This window comes from Corvus moneduloides, chromosome 11 (assembly GCF_009650955.1).
Source record: "Corvus moneduloides isolate bCorMon1 chromosome 11, bCorMon1.pri, whole genome shotgun sequence".
In the NCBI taxonomy this organism is placed as follows: domain Eukaryota; kingdom Metazoa; phylum Chordata; class Aves; order Passeriformes; family Corvidae; genus Corvus; species Corvus moneduloides.
Genome location: NC_045486.1, coordinates 20,739,871 through 20,752,074, shown reverse-complemented (window position 1 = coordinate 20,752,074; position 12,204 = coordinate 20,739,871). Strand labels below are relative to the sequence as shown.

General features: G+C 48.7%; 1 protein-coding gene across 4 annotated transcripts in view; it reads right to left on the bottom strand.

Moving 5' to 3' along the window:
- The window catches only part of FBLN2 (fibulin 2), a 95,221-nt gene that overhangs the window by 18,139 nt on the left and 64,878 nt on the right, over nucleotides 1-12,204 (bottom strand). For all 4 annotated transcript variants that reach the window (XM_032120769.1, XM_032120770.1, XM_032120771.1 and 1 more), the window contains exons 4-8: nucleotides 11,991-12,120; nucleotides 7,589-7,775; nucleotides 5,285-5,491; nucleotides 4,348-4,464; nucleotides 3,490-3,591 (exon numbers count right to left, since the gene is read on the bottom strand). In XM_032120769.1, the coding sequence (XP_031976660.1) occupies nucleotides 3,490-3,591; nucleotides 4,348-4,464; nucleotides 5,285-5,491; nucleotides 7,589-7,775; nucleotides 11,991-12,120 (743 nt within the window). The remainder of the gene's footprint in view (nucleotides 1-3,489; nucleotides 3,592-4,347; nucleotides 4,465-5,284; nucleotides 5,492-7,588; nucleotides 7,776-11,990; nucleotides 12,121-12,204) is intronic.

Genomic DNA, 12,204 nt, shown 5'->3' with positions numbered 1-12,204 from the left:
TCCTCCACGTTTGACTGAAGGAAATCCTGCAGATCAAAGATTATCAGCTGCTTTGCTGCTGTGCAAAGATTGTTCCTCCCGTCCCTAAAATACGCAAAGAGTAACATCATCGAACCCACAAGAATTCGCAAACAAATTACCAAAGGTTTTCTTCTGGTGTTCGAGACAGCTCAAGGTGGAGCACAAAAGCAGTCAGGCTGCAAAAGGATACCTCAGGAGAAGGAGGCAGTGAGCAAAACACAAACCACAGTATGCCTGTGGCTTTCCCCTTGGACTACAAAAGTAGGAAAAAATGTTAAACACGGCAAATGTTCTCCTGGCACCACACACGGAGCAGAGCTGGATGGGAGGAGGGAGCACACAAAAAAAAAAGGAAGAGAATTTTCAAAGTTTCTTAGATTATTTAAAAGGGTTCCTGTAAAAACTGCCCTGCACTGGAGGAACACAGAGGTTTGGTATTTAGTGAGGGAGAAGGGTCTTCCCCAATGAGAGTTGTGTCTTTGCCTTCATGAGCTGTGCCTGAGGTTTTTCTTGTATCAGTCATAATAAAGCTGTTCTAATGTCATGGGGCAGAGGCAGAACGTGAATCAAAGGAAGCTCCTGGCACCTGCCACAGCAGCTCCTGCCAAAGCTGCAGGCATTGGCTCAGTTTCACAGCACTCCTGGGAGAGGTGAAAGAGGACAGCTCCATCCTTCCTGCACAGTCCAGGGGAAACATCAGAGGACTCAGAGGTGAGACCCTGGAGCACAGCTCGAGGAGGGGCAGTTCCTGGAGCTGCCAGGCTCCCATGCAGGAGTGTGGTGCCTGCAGCAGGCTCTGGGCACACCCTGGGCAGCCCCCGGGCAGCTCCAGCACCAGCCTCAGCTCAGGCTGAATCGCCTCATAAAGGCCTCCTTCCTTCCAGTACTGTTCTCTCAGCCATTTCATTTAAACCAAATCATTTCATTAGTTTTCCATTCTTACCAGTACCTCTGATTTCAAAATAAATATTAATAATAATAATTTAAAAAATCAAAATCTAATGTTGACAATTTAAGGAATGCCCAAAAGATGGCAAATCAGTTCTTCTCAGGATTCTGACACTGCAGAAGTTTTCCTGCTCAGGCCCAAATGCCACATGGTGCTCATTAATCAGATGAGATCACAGAGCTTTAAAGACAGGGACAAAACCTAAGCTGTGGTGGTCACAAAAACAGTGTTATAAATGTAGGGAGGGGGACAGGGGTGGAGAAGGCACTGCATTCACACAGGACATTACAGCCACAGGCACTGATGCTTCCATGGATGACTGGAGGTCTCCAGGTGCTCTGTTTTTCCAGGCAACACTGCTGCTGCCTCCTAACCCAGCCTCCAGAAAAGTCCCCAAAAAAGGAAACTGTTCCATAAGCTGAGGCCCTGGCTGCTGGAAGCAAATTAAATCCTCATAAATACACTTGTAAAAATTGATCGGTTTCTTACATGAACTCAAGCAGCAGGGATGATCCAGCAGAATTATGATGCATCCTTGACTTTTACACAAAGAAATTTGTGCCAGAATCAACAAAGGATTCATGTGAATTTTAAAATGCCCTCCCTTTGGATTGGATCTTTTCCAGAGCCCGGACTCAAGAGGATTCTTGAGCTGTATTTCTGAAGTTTTGTTGTTTGGTGGTGTCTGGAACTCGGCAGTACTGAACTGTCCAGAGAGATGAGCTGCTCTGTTCCTGCGCTCAGTCTGCAGCCACCACTGCTGCTGTGGTGATCACACCTACGGGCTCGGGGCCTTTGCACAAAGTGATTTGCATCCTGACAATGCATTGCTGGGGAAAAAGCCAAACAGCACACAACTCATGAGGTGAAGGGGCTGAGCAAATGGTGCACATGTGTTTGTACGGCCTGGCTCTGAAATGTCGTATGCAGAGATGGCCAGAGAGCCTGGAGCACAAATGGTGTGGGGGCGTTGCAGAGCATGGAGGGTTATGATGCTGTGGTGAACGGCGTGTGCCTCTCATCTTACCAACACATTTCCTATGCCTGTTGAGAATAAAGCCCTCTGCACACATCCCACTGTGGCTGACACAGGAGAATGATCCCAGAGTGTTCACACATAATTGTCCGCTGGAACAAGCCTGAGCACCTGCGAGGCACTCATCCAAATCTACAGCAGCACGTGGCAGCCAAAAGGGAAAAACAGAACTCCATTAGAACAGTTCCTGAAACGAAACAACATTTCTTTCACGCTGGAGATGCTGAGATGAAGTGTGCTGGAGCTTCCACATCAGCAGCAGGCTGTAATACATGCAGTGTTACACTGAAAATAGGGCTGGAATAAACCCTCGGAGATCAGCTAGTCCTTGCTCACGCTCCTGTGCTTTTACCATTCCAGAAAGAAATATCCTTAAGAACAGGCAGGCAGGCACACAGAGACAGTGCACATTCCTTGACTTGAAGGAAACCTGTTCCAGTGCACCACCACCCTCACCATCAGATCCTGACTTCAACAGAGATTATAAATGTCCCTTGCTAATGTTTAAACTCACTGCTTCCATTGACAAATACAAATTTTTTCATTTCCTGAAGGAAAACGATTGCCTTGAAATGTCCCTTTTGATTCTGACATTAATTAATCAAATTAGCTTCCACCACACTTGAGTAAGCAGTGCACTGTGAATATTTCATTTGGTAATATTAAAATCCCATTTTCTTCGCAGACTGTCTGGAATTTCATGAAAATGATTTGTTATTCAATAAGATCTAAGATTAAGAGCGATGTGGATCATTTGTGAGCAATTCTGAGCATTGGGAGCTCCTGCTTGCATTTCACTGTTACTGCTCCCATACTTAGAGATTTATAATCAAGGTATGTCACAGGGCATTGCTTCTGACCCCCAAAGCCTCCCTGGGCAAACATATCCTTTGTCACTACTCAAGAATGTCCATTTAAAATTTACATCATGTGAATGGTCATGGTGCAGCTTTGGAATTCACTGCTCATCACTGCAGGCCAGAGCTCCAGCAGCACGTGGAACACCTGGAGCTGGCCCAGCTCCCATGGCACATCCTTCCTCAGCTGTGAAGCTTCCCTGAGTTCAGGTTGCCAAGGCAAGAGGAACTAAAATCAAACAGAGCAGATGCCAGAGCAGAGCTGTGCTCTGAGGGTGCCCCAGGACAGCAAAGGTGCCCAAGTCCTGCTCGCTGATGCTGCTCCCAGCAAGAATGCTGCATGTCCAGAGCTGTGTACCCTGGGAGGAACCTGAGTGGGAACCAGAAGGGCTGAAAAAAAGCCTGTAATGTCAGAGGAAAAGAGCACCAGTCCAGACTTGCCTCCACCTGGCCAGGTAACAGCCATGCTGTGCTTCAGGAGGCATCTGCGAGGCAGAACTGGGACTCCTTCTGCCAAACGGTCTCTGCTGACCCTGCAATCCACAGTTCTGCAGATGAGGAACACGCAGGGGTGTGAGGTACACGAACACTTACCCACGTCCCTGTGGGGAGCCCAAAGCACTCACCTTCACAGGAAACCCCATCAGCCATGAGCGTGTACCCGGCCATGCAGGAGCACACAGCATCTCCTGCCACGATGTTGCAGAGGTGCTTGCAGGGGCCGTTATCTGCACAACACAAAATTGCAGAATGCATCAGGACCCCAGCACAGATCAGCCACACTCAGACACTGCCAGGTCAGCTGGGCACGATGCCAGCTCAGGCAATGGGGGAGTAACCAATCACTCTGTAACCAAGCTGTCCAGGCAGCCCTCAGCACTGCTTCCAGCCCTCCTGCTGCACACAGACACACCTGGCTGCTCCTACCTGCGCTGCTCACATCACCCTGCACTCAGCACTGCCCACCCCACAGCACCTGGCTGCTCCTGTCTGCACTGCTCACATCACCCTGCACAGCTGCACTGCCCACCCCACAGCACCTGGCTGCTCCTACCTGCGCTGCTCACATCACCCTGCACTCAGCACTGCCCACCCCACAGCACCTGGCTGCTCCTGCCTGCACTGCTCACATCACCCTGCACTGCCCACCCCACAGCACCTGGCTGCTCCTACCTGCACTGCTCACATCACCCTGCACTCAGCACTGCCCACCCCACAGCACCTGGCTGCTCCTGCCTGCACTGCTCACATCACCCTGCACTGCCCAACCCACACGGAGGAGCAGGGAGGGAATGACCCTGAAAGCAGAGAGCAGCCTCAAGTTTCTCCCTCGGGTTTCCCCTGACAATTGCTCAGCCTTGTGCCAGCGGTCACAAATTAAAGCTGTGCACTGAGATCAGACTGGTGAAGGGATGAGTGGAGTTTTGTTCTGTCACTGAACATTCCTCACCCGCCTGCCTCTGCAGCTGACACCCCCAACCTACCTTTGCACTTGTCCTGCTCCTCCTGCAAGGACACCACGAGGATGGGCTGGGAGGGAGAAGCTACTGGAGGGATGGTGGCTTCGGCTTCCAGCCTGGTCACCTGTCCTCTGTCAGGATCTGTAAGGTGAGGCAGGCAGGGAGGATCAGGGACAGCACCACCCTGCCAGACACCCCACAGCAAGGGGAGACCCCATTCACCCCACTCCATCACGGTTTGGAGGAGGAAACAAACATCATGGATACAGATCAGAGAGCCTGGCTGACAGTAACTTCTGTAAAGTATGGCAATATTTGAATAAACCAGAAATTGCTAATTTTATTTTTAAAACATTTGTTGTATTTTAAATACAGCGGCTGTCTTTCATTTGGTATTTGATAGAAAAAAAATCCCAAACCCAAAACAAGCCTTTGACCTTATTCTGTCCATCCTATTTCAACACAGACAAACAACAAACACCCACTTTTACAAGCACAGGATACTTTGGAATGACTTTTGTACAGCCAAGTGGAAAACATGACAGCTGCTGTCTGCCACTAATATTTTCAACAGACAGTAGTGTTAAAGGTATCAGAAAAAAAGAGCTCTGTAACATGAAGAAGAGTAACCCAGTTTATCAGCATCATCAAAACAGAAGCCTGAATCCATATGGCTAAATTCTCCCTTAAGAGGGATGTGTCCTGTTCCCACTGAGTCCGAGGGTCACCTGGAGCAAAGTGTGAGCCCCCAGGCAGTGACAACACTGAGTGACTCGGGGTGACTGCAGTGCAGGTTCGGGGTGTGGGAAGAGTGATTTCCTTAAACAGGTGAAGTCAGCACAGACACACAACGGGCTGTGGCACAGAGACAAACAAAAGAACCTCAGAGAAACTGCAGAGGAACTAAAGGAAAGCTGGGTAGATGAGTGGAGGAGTCACAAAGATATTGCCCTTTTCTCACCTGGAGAGCAGCTGGTGCCATCATCCTGCAGAGTGAACTCTGGGAAACACGAGCACTTGTAGGAGCCCACGGTGTTGATGCACAAGTGCTGGCAGAGCTCCCCCCCGTAGAGCAGACACTCATCCAGGTCATCTCCAGGCAGGTTATTCGACAGCTCAGCCTCATTGCTGATGGACAAGGCTTCGTGGTGATCCTCCCTCTCTGAAACTACAACAGAACATCTCTGACAGCTGTTTTGGCACTGGGACTGGACAGAACTGGGTGTGTGATCACACAAATGCCGAGGAAAGTCACATCTGCCCAAAACAGTGACTGCAAGGGTAAGAACAAAGGAACCCAGCCTGGAGATAACACCACTGTGCTGGAGATCCACCTCCTCCTTCCCTAAGGCTGGAGGGACAGATATTGTACAGAGCCACTGAGAAACAGTCACAGGGGAGGTCACAAGCTCACCTGTCACAAGACTGCCCACCCCATTCCTACTGACATTTGAACCAAGGTGCTGTGCTGAAGCCCCATCTGAAATTTCCCCCACACTGAATTTCAAATTTCAGGGGAAAAAGTTATCCAGCTGGTTTGGAAACTCTTTCCAGCACCACAGTTTGTTGGCTCCTATACTGCATTACCAGCAGCCTGGCAGCCACTGAGCAGTGGCATGGCTGTCCTTCCTACTGCCCTCCAACACCAGCCAAAGCACCACCTGCTTCCCTTCCTGACCAAGGCTGACAAGACTTTCTGTGACATTACAATTAACTCTTAAGTGAACCAGTTTCTCAGTCAGCTTCTCTTGAATACACACAGGCAAAGTTCCTTGCTCAGGGAGGTCTCAGCTGGATAGAAATAAACCCTTTCACTTGTTGGTGAAATGAGAAAAGAATGGACCACAACTGCAGCCCAGCATATACAGGAGGTTACCACGGAACTCATGGGTGACAGAGGAGCACAGAGTGATGCTGAAGGGAATGGGATCTAAGGCTGAGGGAGGAACATGGCTGTCCAAGCTCCAGATTTGCCACATTCCCTTTGTCAGGCCTCTTTGGCTGCAGGATTTGGTTTAGCTCTTCAGCATCACTAAGTTCATCCCTTTAAAGAGTGAAAACAAACTTGCAGAGCTCTGGGGCTTCTCCAGAGTGTGCTGTGAGAAAGCTGCCATGGTGTTCAGCAGCACAGCATGAAATCTATTCCCAGGACGTTTCGCTGATACCATAATCCATGGGGTTAGTTTGACTGAACAAAACTGATCCTTTGCTTTATGCAGAATCTTTCAGGATCGCTCCTGCCCAAAGGCAGCTTCAATTTGCTTCTTACCAAGGGCCCTGGGCTGTGTGACTCGGGAGGGAAAGCAAACAAGAAACCAAACTGCTAAAGAAGGCGTGTCTAAGGATCAGAAACATCCACACATTCTTTGCGTTTTCCAAACTGGAAACAAGGCAACAAGGAAATCTCTACTTGGTCTGAGAGGAAAGCAGCTGTGCTCCTGCTGCACTGCTCCTTCCAGCACCTCCCTGAATGCCCGTGTGACACAGAGCCCTTGTCTGCAGTGTCCTCCAGGTGCAGATGGACACTGACCCTGCAGTGTCCCCCAGGTACAGACGGACACTGACCCTGCAGTGTCCCCCAGGTGCAGACGGACACTGACCCTGCAGTGTCCCCCAGGTACAGACGGACACTGACCCTGCAGTGTCCCCCAGGTGCAGATGGACACTGACCCTGCAGTGTCCCCCAGGTGCAGATGGACACTGACCCTGCAGTGTCCCCCAGGTGCAGATGGACACTGACCCTGCAGTGTCTCCCAGGTACAGACGGACACTGACCCTGCAGTGTCCTCCAGGTACAGACGGACACTGACCCTGCAGTGTCCCCCAGGTGCAGACGGACACTGACCCTGCAGTGTCTCCCAGGTGCAGATGGACACTGACCCTGCAGTGTCCCCCAGGTGCAGATGGACACTGACCCTGCAGTGTCCCCCAGGTACAGACGGACACTGACCCTGCAGTGTCCCCCAGGTACAGACGGACACTGACCCTGCAGTGTCTCCCAGGTGCAGATGGACACTGACCCTGCAGTGTCTCCCAGGTGCAGACGGACACTGACCCTGCAGTGTCTCCCAGGTGCAGATGGACACTGACCCTGCAGTGTCCCCCAGGTACAGACGGACACTGACCCTGCAGTGTCCCCCAGGTGCAGATGGACACTGACCCTGCAGTGTCCCCCAGGTACAGACAGACACTGACCCTGCAGTGTCCTCCAGGTACAGATGGACACTGACCCTGCAGTGTCCTCCAGGTACAGATGGACACTCACCCTTCTCGGGGGTCACTGTTGGCAGAGGCTCAGGATGCCGCTTTATCTCTGGATGGATGAAGTGATCCCCCCCTTCACAGCAGGACAGCATCACGTGGCTGCAGGGGTAGCCCAGGTTGATGTTGGCCTCGCAGATTTTCCCCTCACTCCTCAGCCGCAGGCCCAGGCTGCAGCAGTCACAGCATTGCTGCAAAACAAGGGGACTGTCAGCAACGAGCATCTGGAAGCACTGAACAAACTGCCAGGGCAGTGGTGGAGTGCCCATCCCTGGAAGTGTTCAAAAAATGTGTGGATGTGCCACTTGAGGACATGGTTTAGGGGTGAACAGGGTGGTGGTGCTGGGTTTGCAGTCGCACTTGATGATCTCAGGGGTCTTTTCCCACCTTAACAGTTCTGTTCTGTGACTTAACACAGCTTCAGGGATGAGCCCACACACACCTGGAACTGATCTGCACTTCCCTAAGCAGTGGAGCATCTGTAAAAACATCTGGAGTTCAGACAGTTGCAAATATCAAAGCTTTACTTGTGCTTGTTTTTGCCATTCTGCACCAACGGGTCAACTGCAGCCACAACAAACACAGAGTCTGGCTGTGCCAGTGATTTCAGCAACTCCACACGTCAGGAAGGAGGGGTGCTGCACATCAGCTCCTCCCAGCTCTTGCACACAGGCCTTGTTCGTGTGTAGTACAAACAAAAATTATAAACAAAATAACACAGATCTGTACCTCTGCATTAGAGCTCAAAACATGGTCAGTTTGAAGCAATGTGACAGGAATTGGAAATATCTTGCACAGACATGAGGGTCAGCAGCATCTGAGCCCTGTCAGGCATCAGTAAAGACTCTCCTCTCTGCACTGCTGCCCTGCAAACCTGCTCTGACCTTCCATTACCTGGCTGTGCCGGACAGCATCCTGCTGAGACAGTGGCTGGAGGGAGGCCAGGGTGCAGTTAGGAGTTATTTGCCTCCCTCTTCCCTCCCGAGAGCATCCGAACAGCAGCTCCGCTGACACGCTGATCTCCCACCTCTTGCAGTCTGCTCTGCTGCAGGTGGCAGACAAAAGCTGTGTGGTGCTTTACTTAGTCACAGACAAATCTGCTGCACAATTAGGACACAAAAGTGCATCAGAGAAATGACAGCAACTTCAGGAAGTCTCCACTGCGGATGCCTCACCAAGGAGGGAGGCTGAGGAGCTGTGAGTCTCTGCTGCAGAGACAACAGGGGTCACACCTGAGCTGGAGATGCCTTTGTGGATTTGAATTTAAGTGTCCTCTCACCCCTAATTTACTTATTGATTTGTTTATGTCTTTTAGCTATAAATAATGTCTGTTTCACTGACAGAAAAGCACAGAGCCTCTTTCCCTCTGCAACTCCTTTGACAGTCGTGCACTCACTGAGAGTTTGCAGTTACACTGGAACAGCCCCTCTGAACCCAGAGAGCCAGCTTCAGTCTGTTCCAATATTCACTCTGTGGAAAGGTGTCAGACACGGGAGCTGAAGGGCAGGACTCGAGCTGGCAGCAGGAGCTGTGTCAATAGAAAGTCCAAGGAGGGAGATCCCTGACCTGGCAGGGCAGATAAGAGAGGCAGTGTTTTAAGGGCTGGAGGAGTATGGAAACGTGGAGGGATCACTTCTCATCATCAGAAACCCTAGGTGGGCATTGCCACTAAACCAGAGCCTGTCTCCAGCAGGGAAATGCATCCACTGCCAGCTCAATGCTCAGAAACTCTTCTGCCAAGTCCCTTTTTTCAGGACAGCACTGGGGTTTCGTGAGCATTTCACACTCAGTGCACAGCCTTGCATGTTCAGCCAGTTTGGATGGCTGCAGCTCATGTTTTATGGCCCTGCTTCCTAATCTGAAAAATCCCCAAACATCATAAACAGCAGACATTACTCACATTTGCAAATATGCACAGCCACGAGGAGCTGCCTTCACGTGCCCAAAAACATTTGTGTAAAATTTACAGCACGCCCCTTGAAGAGGACGAATTATTTTGCATGCTAAATAGGCTAAATCATCTTTTCAAAAGAAGTATTAAAAAAAAAAAATCTAGCAATAATGAATTGTGGTCATGCTAGAAAAGGGAAAATTCCTCTTTCCATCCTCCCCAAATCCAGAACCTTCAAATTCAAAATTTTATGGAAAAAATTTCTATTTTCTGCATTTTTTTTCAGTTTTAGCTCAGTTCTGTCACCTTCAATATGCAAAATAGAAGAAGTTCAAGATAATCCATGGTTTTACTGAAGTACTGTAAAATATACAATATTTGCCTTGAGGACCCTGGCTTCTTGCAGTCATAGTTTATTCACAATTTATCCCATGTGCAGGTATGACAGAGAGTATTCAATCAGTCAGACATCTTTGGGCTCACATATTTTCCAGGTGAACAAAACTGTCTCATTTTCCAGTGGAAAAACTTGTTCGTTGAAAAATTCCTTCTAAAATGCAAAAATTGGAATGCCTCGACCTTCTATTAGCTGCTTTCTGAACTTCCCAGGAATTCTACAACTGATTTAATAGCAAAGATGACTTTTTTTACCTTGCAATTGAGAAACACCTTGAGAACCATTCTTTGGTTCACAGCTTTCTGCATTCCCCTCAAAACTATCTTTGCTGGAATCCAGCATAATTGGATTTTCCATGGTGGAGTCTCCACCCACTGGGAAAAAACCCCAAGCATGTGCTTTTTGTATTAATAACAACTAAATAAGTAAATAACAGTTAAAGCACCCTAAGGTTAGGCTGATTGAACACAGGCTGAACTCCTGGATCTGAAAAACCAGCACTGCCACCTCCACCTTGAAGCAAAAGGAAGGATCCCACACCTGAAAATGCTGAAGACCTACAAATGTTTGTAACCTGGAGTTAAAACACTGGCTTTTGGCAGGACAGTGTAGATAACTTGCTGGTTTTGGGGGCAATTAATCAATCTTTCCACATTCCAAACAAACTTTTTTGATTCATGCCACAGCAGTTACTAAGAGCAGGGGAAACACCACTAAGGACTGTCAGCATCTTCTGCCAGATCACCTCTGAAACAATGTCTAACCATAATAAAATTAGAAAACCTTTCCTGTAGTACAAAGCATTACAAAGTTGGATTATTTTGTATTACAGCAGTACATACTGTAATGCTAAAGTAATACAAAGTCTCAACAGTCTCAGTATTTATTGATTTTTTTTCAAGCAGTAGCTGCAATGACTCAAGAGCTAAACAAGCTAAATAGGTGAGCAAAGCTGTTCAGTAATTTTACTGTCTCAGATGGTTTATCTTAAAGGAAAAATCCCATTGGAACTGGCATGAGCAACCATTCCACGAGAGTATTTTGTCACTGGTTTCAGGTCAGACAGGAACGATGGAGTTCTCCCTCCCCACCTCTGCCTGAGGAATGGCATGTGCAATCAGACCGACTCCACAGCCTGCCTCTGCCGGGCATGCAAACCACCCCTGGTGAAAACCTAAGAACAACAATTCTGTCACATTTCAGACATATTAATGTCTTCTCCCAAGTGCACAAATTCTCTTTTTACTCTAATGATAGGCTTCAGACCAAAATTAGTAATAGTTCTGAAGATGACAAATCAGCATAGCTAATTAAACCTTACACTCTGCAGTGGATGTCCACGTTCTCTGCTCTTCCAGTGAACAATTATCTGTGAGAATCTCCGATGTACAGGAACAGATAGAACTAATCAGGTTCCTGCTGAGCCCACGGAAGCTGCACTTAAGCTGAGCTATAGCTATGTAAATTAGGATCAGAGGGAAATGAATTCTGAAAGGCACTGTTCTGGTGAAAACAAGACAAGTGAGCTGCTGAATCTTCAAACTGGTTTAAATTGGTTTGGCTCCAGTGATTCTCATAAAGCAAATCTCATTTATCTAAGCGGAGGCTGTGGCTCAGGATTTGTGATTTGTGCTGGCCGCTAATGGTTTGCCTTTATTTATGAACAAAAGCTTCCATCATCACCTAAATGCTTGTTCCTCTAGTCCAGCATTGTGGAGAACTGGGAAAGGGGGCCACAATTCAACACTGGAGCCAAGCAAACTGTCCAGTAATGGGTTTCACATTATATCTTCAATTAAGTTTTGCCCCATCATTTCCTAAATTCTTCTACACTATAGACACAAAAACTAAAATGGACTTTTCAGCTACTTCCAAAGCAAGGAAGCAAAAGCAATACAGCCAGTTAGGTCTACAAAATGGAGATGGAAATAATTCAAAACAACATCACTGTGAAGTTTTAAAAGGGGCTGCAAACTTAAATGCAAGCAGCTCCATTTCCCTGCCACATTCCTGCAACTTCACCTTTTCTGTGCCCCATAGCAGTGCACAAACAAATTACTGCTGAAGGCAGGCTCTGAGGACACCTTACACGTCTGCAGAAGCATCAGAGGAGCTCACCTTGTAGGACGAGCCCGCGCAGGGATCGCTCTCCTCGGGGCCACACGTGTCCCCCTCCTTGGCAGCGATCATCCCGGCCAGGCAGCCGTTCTCCCTCACCGTGGACACACAGCACTGCTTCTGGGCAATCCTGCAAGGGCCAAGCCATCACATGTAACACATCCCACAGCCTGGGCTCCCTGACACGCTGTGGAACCATCCCCATGGCACCTGG